Source organism: Urocitellus parryii, chromosome 3, assembly GCF_045843805.1.
Source record: "Urocitellus parryii isolate mUroPar1 chromosome 3, mUroPar1.hap1, whole genome shotgun sequence".
Classification (NCBI taxonomy): domain Eukaryota; kingdom Metazoa; phylum Chordata; class Mammalia; order Rodentia; family Sciuridae; genus Urocitellus; species Urocitellus parryii.
Genome location: NC_135533.1, coordinates 155,447,857 through 155,459,985, shown reverse-complemented (window position 1 = coordinate 155,459,985; position 12,129 = coordinate 155,447,857). Strand labels below are relative to the sequence as shown.

At 42.8% G+C, this 12,129-nt stretch overlaps 1 protein-coding gene across 2 annotated transcripts in view; it reads left to right on the top strand.

The window, feature by feature from the left end:
- The first annotated feature begins 211 nt into the window (after positions 1-211).
- The window catches only part of Ppil2 (peptidylprolyl isomerase like 2), a 31,965-nt gene continuing 20,047 nt past the window's right edge, over positions 212-12,129 (top strand). The window contains exons 1-6 of one of the 2 annotated variants that reach the window (XM_026401730.2): positions 212-320; positions 3,487-3,536; positions 4,157-4,202; positions 7,447-7,509; positions 8,187-8,238; positions 10,294-10,345. In XM_026401730.2, coding sequence (XP_026257515.2) covers positions 289-320; positions 3,487-3,536; positions 4,157-4,202; positions 7,447-7,509; positions 8,187-8,238; positions 10,294-10,345 — 295 coding nt within the window. In that variant the 5' untranslated portion in view covers positions 212-288. The remainder of the gene's footprint in view (positions 321-3,486; positions 3,537-4,156; positions 4,203-7,446; positions 7,510-8,186; positions 8,239-10,293; positions 10,346-12,129) is intronic. The other variant, XM_026401731.2, reaches the window with a different exon arrangement.

The window sequence follows — 12,129 nt, the reverse complement described above, 5'->3', positions numbered from 1 at the left end:
GACATTGAGTTTTGTCTGGGCAGGTGAGAAGGCTCTTCAGAGGTTCCCAAGAAGATGGGATTCTGAGAGATTAAAGGCCAGAACCCCCGCGTTCAGACTGGCCGCGCCCTGTTCCAGCCTAACCACTGGGGTGCCCAAGAACCTTACTACCCAGCAAGCCGAGAGGCCGCTTCCGGGGCGGGTCTGCAAGACCCGGAAGTGGTGAGGAAACTCCGAGGAGGCTTGGGGATCTCAGTGGTAGGCGGTCACTTTTTCGCTTTAGCTGTTTCTGCTGCTGCTGCCGCTGCCATGGGGAAACGACAGCACCAGAAGGACAAGATGTAAGTTGAGTCTCAGCTGGGATTGGCGCCACGCTCTGTTCAATCCCCTGCCTGACTTAGCGCCGCTGCTGTTTCTCAGAGTTCGTCGAGAGGCCATTCCAAATTGTCACTTCCGGAAATTCCCACCCCCTTCTCCAGGCAGCCTCCAACCACCACGGTTTGCTTGGATTAAGCCCTGATATGGTCTCTTGAGCGCGACCCTTACACTGCCCTCGGCGCTCAATTTGAACCGTCTCCTTTACTTCTCAGAATTTGCCTGGGACCGCCCCGGCCATCCATTATGAGCTTTGCTCTTGCATTAGTTAGTAGTCTCTCCTGCATCTTCAGTCTCCCTGGATGCTGGTTCACACTTAGCCTACACATCTCTAGTCTGTAGTTTAAGACAAGCCAGCCGGGCGCAGAGGCGCACGCCTGTAATCCCGGCGACTCGGGAGATTGAGGCAGGAAGATCGCAAGTTAAAAGCCTACCTCGGTAATTTTTCGAGGCTGAATTAAACCCTTTCTCAAAATAAAAAGGGCTGGGGATGTAGCTCATAAATAAGGGGTCCTGGGTTCAATTCGGTACCAGAAAAAAATAAAAACAAGCCAACCGTGTCCCTCCCTTTCCTCCAGCTACCACCATGTTTCTTTGATTCTGTTCCTAACAAGTGAAAGTCTTGTGTCTCCTTGCTGTTTTCTGCTGCATCTTGAAACCACCTCAGTCAGACTTTTGCACCCAGAACAGCCCTTGTGAAGATACCGTTGTCTTTGTTGCCAAATCTGGTGTTCTCAGTAGCCTAAAACACGATAATTACTCCTTCCTGAAATCCTTCTTCAGTGTCTTGAATCCCACGTGCTTTGTTTTCCATCTACTTCAGTGTCCTCTCTCTTAGTTTCCTTTCCTGGGCCTTCCTCCTCTTCTCTCAGACCTCATAGATTTCTTCCCCATTATTTTGTCTGTGAGTGATCTTTCCCAGTCATCCATAAGTTGAAGTTGATTGATTTTTTTTTTTTTTTTTTTTGGTACCAGTGATAGAACCCAGGGGTGCTTAACCACTGAGCCGCATCCCAGGTTTTTGTATTTTATTTAGAGACAGGGGCTCACTAAGGAGTACAGGGCCTCCTTAAATTGCTGAGGCTGGCTCTAAACTCTCTTGCCTCAGCCTCCCAAGCTGCTGGGATTACAGGCATGTGTAGCTGGCCCAGCCAAAGTTGATTTCTTTATCTTTCCATAGTGAGCTATTTACTTGACATCTTCCTGTGAAGAAGAACTGGTAGATGTCTGGGAGTTTCTTTTTCTTTCCTTTTTTTTTTTTTTTTTTGATAAGCATTTTACTGTATACTGTATATGTTTTACTGTATATATATATTTTTATATAAGCATTTTACCAAGGCTGGCCTGGAACTCTTCATCCTCTTGTTTTAGCTAGCCTCCTGAGTAGCAGGGATTACCAGTACATGGTACTACCTGAAAGTTAATATTCTCTGTATTATTATTGTTCTGTCACTATGACAATATCCCTGAGAACTAAAGTAGGGAAGGTTTATTTTGGCTCATAGTTTCAGTCTATGGTCAACTGACTCTATTGCTTTTAGACCTGTGATGAGGCAAAATATCATGGTGGATCAGAGCTGCTGTCCTCATGGCAACTGGGAAGCACAGATCAAGGAGTGGTCCAAGGACAACATATGCTCTTCCAGGACATGCCCCTAGTGACCTACTTTTTTCACTAGGCCTCACCTCCTACAGTTTCTACCCCCTCCCAATAGTACATTCAATTATGAACCAGTTAGTTGATTAATACATTGGTGAGATCAGAGCCTTCATGATCTGATCACTTCCCAAAAGCTCTACTTGTGAACATTGCTACATTAAGGACCAGCCTTTCAGCATGTGAGCCTTTGAGGGATATTCCAGATATAAATTATAACACATCCTAAACAAAACTTTTGATTTTCATCTTTTTACCCTGACCTCCTCCCTCCTCCCTATTTCAGTGGTTATATCACTATAGATGGTCCCCAACCTTCTGTGAGTTGACTTAACAATTTTTCAACTTTATGATGGTGTGAAACAATGTGCATTCAATAGAAACCATACTTTGATGTTTGACTTTTTTTTTTTTTTTGGGGTACTGGGGGTTTACATTATGTGAGATATTTAACACTCTTTTTGATGTTTGTGTATGTTGCTGGGGGTTGATCTCAGGCCTCCTACGAGGGCTTCTATCACTGAACTATATCCCAGGCCCTAAAATAAGCATTTTATTAGATATTTTTGCTGTGTGGTGGGCTAATGTATGTGTCCTGAGTATGTTTAAAGTGGACTAGGCTAATCTGTCATGACCAATAAGTTAGGTTATCAAATGCATTTTTAGCTTAGGATGTTTTCAACTCAGGATGGGTTTTTCAGGGCATGGTCCCATTAGAAGCATCTGCTCAGGTCAGAGGTTTGGTTGTTGGCCTTGATGCCTTTCATTATTCCTGTCCATCAGGAAGTCCTGGCTCTTTCAGGAACTGACCACTTTCCACCTTGTCCACCAGTCCTCCGTAGGTGAAGTTGGTATATCCAACTTCTTGGACTTTTGTGGTCACCTCTTGTTCTGATACCTTTTCAGTTGTTTTCCTACACACGGCAGCCAGACTGGTGCTTTGAGACATATGTTAAATCATGTCAGGGCCCTATTCACAACCCTCCAATAGCTTCCCTTCCCACTTAGGGCAAATCCAGAGTCTTTACCATGGCCTGTGTAGCTCCAGTGATTGGTCATTGCCCATGTCTTTATCTTCATCTGTTTCCTATTATTATTCGGTTATGTCTTGTTTTTGGTACAAACCCAACCGTTAAGCCTTCATACATATTATGCCTACCAAGCTCTTCTCCAGATCTTCATGTGCCCAGCTCCTTCATGTCAGCTCTTCTCATAAATTCAGTTTTTTTCTTTCAGAGCAAAGAAGGACTGTTGGTTTTTATTTACTTGTCTCAGTATCCTTCTGCCTGCTTTGTTTATCACTATGTGCCTGACATTTAGCAGGTATTTTAATAAGCATTTGCTGAATAAGCCACAATTACATCATCAGTTACTTACTTCATAGACTCTGTCATCTCTATGAAGATCAGTTACTTACTTCACAGATTCTGTCATCTTTATAAAGGGGAGATAGTAACATTTTCTCTCTTCTTCAGGTACATTACCTGTGCTGAATACACTCACTTCTATGGTGGCAAGAAGCCAGGTAAAGCATAAAATTCTTCTGTTTTCCATGGTTGATGGGGTGGTATTAAGGAATGATGTCTTCTTCTACTGTGAGCTGTAAAAATGAACAGTTAACAAGAACACAGATATTATAATAGACAACTGGAGTGAGGACATAATCCACAAAAGAGGAAATATAATCAGCATAGGAGAACATGTTTTATCTTGGTGGGGATTTTTCAAAACATAGATTAAAATAACATTTTGGTTTTTATTTTGAGACAGGGTTTTGCCAAATTGCTTGGGGCCTCACTAAGTTTCTGAGGCTGGCTTTGAACTTGCGATTTTCTTGCCTCAGCCTCCTGCATGTCTGGGATTACAGGCATGCACCACTGTGCCAGGCTTCCTCTAAGTTCTTTTTGGTGTACCCCATGTGTTTTGAAGTGTAACTCAATGGTAGAGCCTGCTTAGCATGCTTGAGGCTCTCGGTTCAGTCCCCGGCACCAAAACAGACAAACAGAAAACTTTAAATCCATAGCAACTGCTGTACTAGGTAATTTGCATTAACTTTTTTATAAAATGTAATTGAATTGTTGTTAGGTGCACATAGATGAAATATTTTACAAATAAGTTTAGTGTTTTTAATTTCATTTTAAACAGATATCCCACAAACAAATTTTCGTCGATTACCTTTTGACCACTGCAGGTAAGGGTTCTGAATGTTTATCTTTCCCTGTGGTTCTCTGATATATGGTTGGACCTCCTTTTTCTGAAATATTTGGGACCAGATAGATGTGTTTCAGATTTGAGTTTTTCAGATTTTGGAATATTTTCATAGACTTTACCACTTAAACATCTCTAATCTTAAAATCTGAAGTCCAAAATGTTCCAAAATCCTAAACTTTTTGAGCACTGATGTGACACTCCAAAGTTTTGGGATTTTGGAGCATTTTGGATTTTATTTTCAGATTAGGGATGCTCATTATGTACTATCTGGTAGTGAATCTGAAGGAGTAGGTAGGGATCATTTATATTCTTCTACCTGGATTTTCCCTGAAATGGGAGGCAGTGGACCTAATCATGATGATAGGTAGTGTATATTTTTATTTATTGTGTCTGTATTTACAGACTTTGTCTTTTTTACCTCATTCTTACCTTCCAGGATAGTAAGCCTTGTTGTTAAGCCCATTTTACAGTTGAGAGAACTGATGCTTAGAAGACTGAAGCACCTGGGTCACGTATCACATCTGGAAAGATTGGTCACTGAGTCTTGATCTCAGTGGTCTGACCTCAGGCCCACACTTGTAACACTTTACTCTTGTTAGAGAAATTAAGTAATTGCAGCATCAGCAGTAGCAAGAGTAATGTTATCATGAGGCCTTTCCCTACTTATATGTGAACCCAGGCACTGGTGCGGATGAGAAGAAACCCAGAAGCAGAGCCACCTAAATGCTGCTTCCAGCCAGATTGGTCTGGTTATGAACAGAAGTGGGGGGCCTGTTGGAGAATCAGGGCTTCGACTGATGAACCCCTTACATTGCCCCTTCCAGGGTGAGGGGGTGTTAGGAGAGTGGGCAGGTCTGGTGGTCCTAAGGCCTGAGGTTTGCACAGCCTGAGCCATGGTCACTTCTGCCCTGGATGCTTGTATTCACAGCATCTTCCTTATCCCCAAATTCTGATTCTGAAGGTCAGGATGACCCTTGAGAGCCAACAAAGCTGCCCTGGTGATGCTGGCACCCCAGTTGAGGGAGGTCATCCAGATACCACAGTGCAGTGAGGAATGGGCAGAGGAATCCATGGTGCAGGGAGACCTGAGGGCCTAGTTACTTCAGCCCAACATCCGGGCCTCCCTGCATTTGCCCAGGACCTTGAGGATCCACCTATACAGTGGTTAGTGGGGACTATTCCTCTTTAGCAGCACCTGCTCTGTGAGGTGCAGCCTCAATGGCTAGTGTTTCTTCCCTCCCCATAGTAGAATCTGTAATCAGTCTGTAAGAATGTGGTCTTCACATTGGATATTAATTGATGTGATGGAAATGAATCATTCTTGATTCAAGTTCCTTCAAGAGATCATTGATCTTAGTTTCAATTATTTTTTAATTACCTTGGGTTAGGAGTAAAAATGTGCTGTGAGGGCCTAGGGTTGTGGCTCAGTGGTAGAGCACCACATAAAAATAAAAAAATAAGGCCTGGGGATGTGGCTCAAGTGGTAGCGTGCTCGCCTGGCATGCGTGCGGCCGGGGTTCGATCCTCAGCACCACATACCAACAAAGATGTTGTGTCTGCCGAGAACTAAAAAATAAATAAATATTAAAATTCTCTCTCTCTCTCTCTCTCTCTCTCTCTCTCTTTAAAAAAAAAAAAAAGATTCAAAAAATAAAATAAAATAAAAAAATAAGGGCTGGGGCTGTAGCTCATTGGTAGAGCGCCCGCCTCACACATGTGAGTCATTGGGTTCAATCCTCAACACCACATAAAAATAAATAAAGATATTGTGTCCAAGTACAATTAAAAAAATTAAAAATAAATAAAAATGAAAAAAAATAAATAAAGGAAATGTGTCTATCTACAACTAAAAAAAAAAAAAAGTGCTTTGAGCAAATGACCCTTAAGGTCTTATTGGGGAGCAGTCAGTTACATGTTCATCATCATGGCATTTGGAGCTTGCTTTGGTTTTGGCTCCAGCTCTGGATACTTACCAATAGCACTACCATTACTGCTATAGTTAGCATTGAAGGTGGGGCCAGAGACGGAGGTGGCCAGGTTGCTCATCTAGGGTTCCCTTGAATAGCATTCTGGGAGGTCCCCAGGCCAATCCTGGTCAGAGCTTAGGAGGGTCGAAGTCACAGTGTTGCCAGGCTATCTAAGTCTTAAGCCCTGACCTGTGCTGACTAAACTCATAGGTGAAAAATGTATAAACAGAATTCAGGGCAGCTAGGTCTCTGAATGGCTATTGCAGAAATCCATGCAAGAAAAAGAGTATTGTGTAGGCAGTTCACAAGGTAGGTTCTGCTTTTCTTTTTTTTTTTTTGAGAATTTTAATATTTATTTTTTTAGTTTTCGGCAGACACAACATCTTTGTTTGTATGTGGTGCTGAGGATTGAACCCAGGCCGCACGCATGCCAGGCGAGCGCGCTACCGCTTGAGCCACATCCCCAGCCCAGGTTCTGCTTTTCTTCAGCAGACTCCATGAGGGGAAAATGGCTCTTGGTCAGGGCCTCTTCAGATGTTTATCCCCATATCCATGTATGAGAACTTCTTGAGAGCTCCTAGGGACTTAGGTATTCACTTAGTCATATGGCAGCTCCTTGGAAATGTGAGGGACTATGTACACACTCTGTGGTCAGGGGAAGACAGGGCACCCCAGACCATAGTAGCCCCATCATACCCTCACAGGATTTGGGAGGATAGCTTTCAGTATAAAAGTTTGGCCTGTCTGCTGCATGAAGTTTTGGAGAGTGAATCCTGGTCCTGCCTCCCCAAGGCTACCTCCAGGGACCAGCTTTTTTTTTTTTTTTTTAATATTTATATTTATTTTTCCTTCCTCCCTCCCTCCCTCCCTCCCAGAATTGAACACAGTGCCTCACACATGCCAGGCAAGCACTCTACCATTGAGCCACAACTCTAGCCCCCAGAGACCAGTTTTGATAACAAAAATATTATAGACATACAGAGGTTGTGAGAAAACCTGGTTATTGTGATTCTAAGGCCCTGTGGCACCTCCTGGGACCCGTGCCTTGTACTTAATGGTTTATGCTGCAAGCTTTGGAGGGATGGGGCATCAGGGTCACTTCTGGTGTTGACCACCAGTGCAGACTATGCAGAGAAGCCTGGAACTGTTAGAGGAATGATTGAAGAAGGGAAGCCAAAGGTGAGTACTAGGGTGACTGGCCAGCCCATGGTGAAATCTGTGTGTCTAGCAGCTGACCAGGAATGACTTCTTTTTCAGTCTTTCTCTTCAGCCCTTTGTCTACCCGGTCTGCACCCCAGAAGGTGTCGTCTTTGACTTGCTGTGAGTTTTACCTTAACTTTGATCTATGTATATGGTGAGATTGTTGACACCCACTAAGGAAGGAGGTGTTGGGTTTGTGCATCCAGACAGTGCCAAGCAAGGCAATGCCAGGGTCACCAGATCCTAATCCCAGCAGTCTCAGGAGTTGTGAGTGAGCCTGTTGGTGACTAAGGAGGAATAGCCAGGGCCTCAGGGACATGGCAGCAGTATTGCTATGATGTATCCCTTTTCCTCTCAGATAAAGAGCTTTAACTGGCAGTTGCTCCTGTCCCTGCCAGAAGTGGGTTCAAGTTGCTCTTCATTCTCTGTATGTGAGGGTCTTTGGGTTTTAATTGGCATCAGTTTGGAATGTTAATGGACTAGAGACTCTTCACTTTATAAAATTAGAGCCATAATGAAGGCTTCTGGGACCCGTGCCTTTTACTTAATGGTTTGTGCTGCAAGCTTTGGAGGGATGTGGCATCAGGGTCACCTCTGGTGTTGCAAGCTTTGGAGGGATGGGGCATCAGGGTCACCTCTGGTGTTGACCACCAGTCAACAGTGCTGTAGTTTGAAGCATTATGCTTATATTTTTCTTTTTTGGGGGGTTGAACTCTGGGCATTACACATGCTAAGCATTCTACCACTGAGCTACACCCTCAGCCCTGGTGACACTTTCGGTTTTCTCTTCCCTTCAGGAATATCGTTCCATGGCTTAAGAAGTATGGGACTAACCCCAGCAATGGAGAGGTAGGTGGCCATGTAGAAATTTGATGCTGGTGAGAGCTGTCCTCTTGCCTTTATTTTGTCCTGGTCATTTTCATGGACACATGGACCTAGTAGAGAACCATTCATAGGGAGCAAGTACACATGGGGTAAAGAGTGACAGGACTCCCTCTCCTCACCACACCCACTCCTTTCTAGAAATGTCCACTATATGAGCATGAATATAAGAATGTACATTGTCCCTCTGTGTCAGTACATTTTGTATCTGCATGTTCAATCAACTACCAATCATAAATATTTGAAAAAAATTTGTCCATATTGAAAATGTACAGAATTTTTCCTTGTCATTATTCCTTAAATAATACAGTATAACAACTATTTACATAGCATTGACATTGTATTAGGTATTACAAGTCTTATAGAGAAGGACTGGGGATGCAGCTCACTGGTAGAAGACTTGCTTAGCATATGGAGGCCCTGGGTTCAATTGCCAATACTACAAACACACAAAAACTCTCATCTACAGGTGTATATAGTTTCTGTGAAAATACAGTGCCATAGGTACTTGAGCATCTATGCATTTTGATATCCTGGGGGGTCCTGGAACTGATTGCTATACTGAGGCACTATTACATATGCCTTTTCTTGGGCCACAGATGTGATCATAGTGGATGAACACCTGTGTACCTTGTTTTGTATGCGTTGCTTAGAAACCTGAACTTCTTGGTGCAGAAATCACAGCCTTTTCTGTGTTGTAGTGTATATCCTTCTTTGTGGGAGTACTATGCTGGATTTTAACTTGTTTGCCATTACATAGGTGCAGGGACTGTCCCTAGCATGTTTCTTTGGGCAAGTAGAAGTATCTGTCCAAGGATGGGTCAAAGGATGGGTACCTATTAAGTCAAAGGATGCTTACCTTTTCAGTTTGGGCAGCTACTAGAGAATTACCTTCCGAAGCCATCGTATTGCTTCACACTTTTGATAGCAACATGTGAAGGAGGAGTTCCCTATGTCCTGAGCAACAATGGGTAGTTTTTTTTTTTCTGTTTATAGGGGAAAAATTAATTTTTTATTTTTATTAATGTAAAAAATTTTTAATTTGTAATAATTACATTTCTTATTTTTGTTGTGTTTTAGTCTGTTTTTGTCACTGTGACCAAAATACTAAACAAAAACAACTTAGAGAAGAAAAGGATTTATCTGGGCCCATAGTTTCACTGTATGGTCAGTTGACTCAGTTGTGCTCTGGCCTCTGAGGTGAGGTGGAGAAAAATATTCACTGCCACAAGGATATGAAGGGGTGGGGGGACTCAGGAGCTCAGGGAAGATGAGTCCCTCCAGGGCTCAATCCAGTGACCCACCTCCTTTTGTCATTCCCCACCTGCCTACAGTTACCACTCAGCGAATTCATTTAAACTAGGATGGACTGATTAGGGTTACAGCTCTCATAATTTAATTTTTTCACCTCTGAATATTCCTGCATTAACACAGGAGTATAAAACCAGCTTTTATCTTGTAGCCTCATCATTTAGTCCTATTTTTCAGTTCAGTAGTCACCTCTGTTGGCATATGTATTTACAAAATGGGCTCTACTCAGAGCCAGTAGGGGTGGATGGTGGATTATATAAATGTACCCACCTAGGCACACCATTCTGTAGCCCCCTTTTGAGTCCTGGCAATGTCCTGTGGTTTGCATAGAGAGGTCCCTGCATCTAGAGCTCTAGAGCTCTGTTCTGTAGCTATAAAGGATTGGCTGGGCAAAGACCTTTCCAGCCTGTCTCTGTTTTCACCTGGCTTCTCAGCCTCACATTTCTTCACATGTCTTATCAAATTATTATTATTATTATTATTATTATTTATTTATTTATTTGTTTTTCTGGTACCAGGGATTGGACTCAGGGGCACTTAACCACTGGGCCACATCCCCAGCCCTTTTTTTGTATTTTATTTGGAGACAGGGTCTAGCTAAGTTGCTGAGGCTGGCTTTGAACTTGGAATCCTCTTACCTCAGCCTCCAGAGTTGCAGAGGCATGCTCCACCACACCCAGCTCTTATTATTATTTATTGTGTGTCTTTCAGAAACTTGATGGTAGGTCCCTGATAAAGCTGAACTTTGCCAAGAACAGTGAAGGTAAGTCTCTTTTTAGCCAGCTCTGGGATTGGCTCATGGGGTCCCTGCTCTCACTTTTTTTGTTCTAATTAGTTATACATGACAGTAGAATGCATTTTGACATATCATACATAAATGGAGCGTAACTTATCATTTTTCTGATTGTACATGATGTAGAATCACACTGGTCATGTGGTTATAGATGCACATAGATGTAATAATGAATAATAATGTCTGATTCATTCTACTGTCCCTCCTACTCACCAAGTTCTTTTGTCAATTCTTCCTTCCTTTTTCTTTCCCTCTCCTTCCTCCTTTTTCTTCCTCCTTTTATTTCCTTTCCTCTTTTCCTTTATTCCCTTCCTTCCCTACTTCCTTCTTCCCTCCCTCCCTCCCTCCCTCCCTCCCTTCTGATTGAATCCAGGGCTTTGCACATACTCTACCACTGAGCCACATCTCCAGCCCTCACTCATTTCTTTCTGAACAAGCTAGACACTTGCTTTTAATTTCTCAAAAGATACTGCATGATGATTTATCCTTAGGTTTGAAAACAATATTTTGAACTTTTAAAAAATTCAGCTTATACTGTCTTGCATATGATTATTTTGAATGTGATTAGCTCATTGTGGCACAGCGTTCTGAGGAGGATAAAATTACTTTGACCTGGGATGATGATAAATGTTCATTTATTTTTAAAAAAAATACCACATGATTTCATAAAGGTCCAGATAGTTTTAAAATGGGGGTGAGTTGGCAGAGAACCATTTTTTTGTACAAGGGCATTCAGTCCATTGAACAACCAGTGGCCTTTGTGGGTATAATTGGGCCTTGTGGGGCATGAGGAGTGTATTAATTGCTGGAGGCAGAGTCAGGGTGGGCAGTTAGGCCATGGATGTGGTTGGTCTGGAGGGGTCTCTTGGCTGGGCTTCTTATTACCACCTCTTTTTTTTTTTTTTGTACCAGGGATTAAACCCAGGAGGGCTTAAACACTGAGCCATATCCACAGCCCTTTTTATTTTGGGATGGGGTCTCACCAAGTTACCTAGGGGGCCTTGCTAAATTATTGAGGCTGGCTTTGAACTTGTATTCCTCCCACCTTAGCTTCCCAAGACACTGAGATTATAAGTGTGTACCACTGCACCCAGCTTGTCAACATCACTTTTAAAGCCCCAGCCCAGTTTGAAGGCTTCGTGCTTTATATTTTGAAATGTCTTCTTGTCTCTTGGCCACATACCAGGGCTGATGTGACCATCCTGCATTATTCCTATCTGAGGTGCTAATCTTACTGGAGGCCTTTGTGCCCTAACCCTGGTCTCCTTTGGCCATGTAGATGTTGTGGTTTAGGTTGTTATGATTGCTGGGTGTATGTTTTCCAGGGGAATGCAGAGAGCACAGGAGGCTAGGACCCCTCCTTCTTGACTAACACTAGAGTCTGCTTCACAGTCAACACTGGGTTTGTAGATCATGAGTAAATTAGAGCTTCAGCAAAAAAGCAGTATTGTATGTTGATGAAATCAGGAGCTTCACTCTAGTGACTATCCAACTCTGTGATCAGCTGGTTTAGGGAGGTTTGCAATATGTGCCTGTCATTCAGGAATTATTTGCAGTAAACAAAGCAGCCCAAATTTCCCTAAATGAGAGGAGCTTACTTTCTAGTTGGGGAGAAAACCAGATAGTGTGTCAGACGTTGTTTCTGCCATGGAAAAAAGCAGAACAAGGCAAGGGGAAAGAGCCTCAGGAGGACCAGAGGACCAGAGTTTTTGTTTGTTTGTTTATTTATTTATTTATTTTTTTTGCATATGATT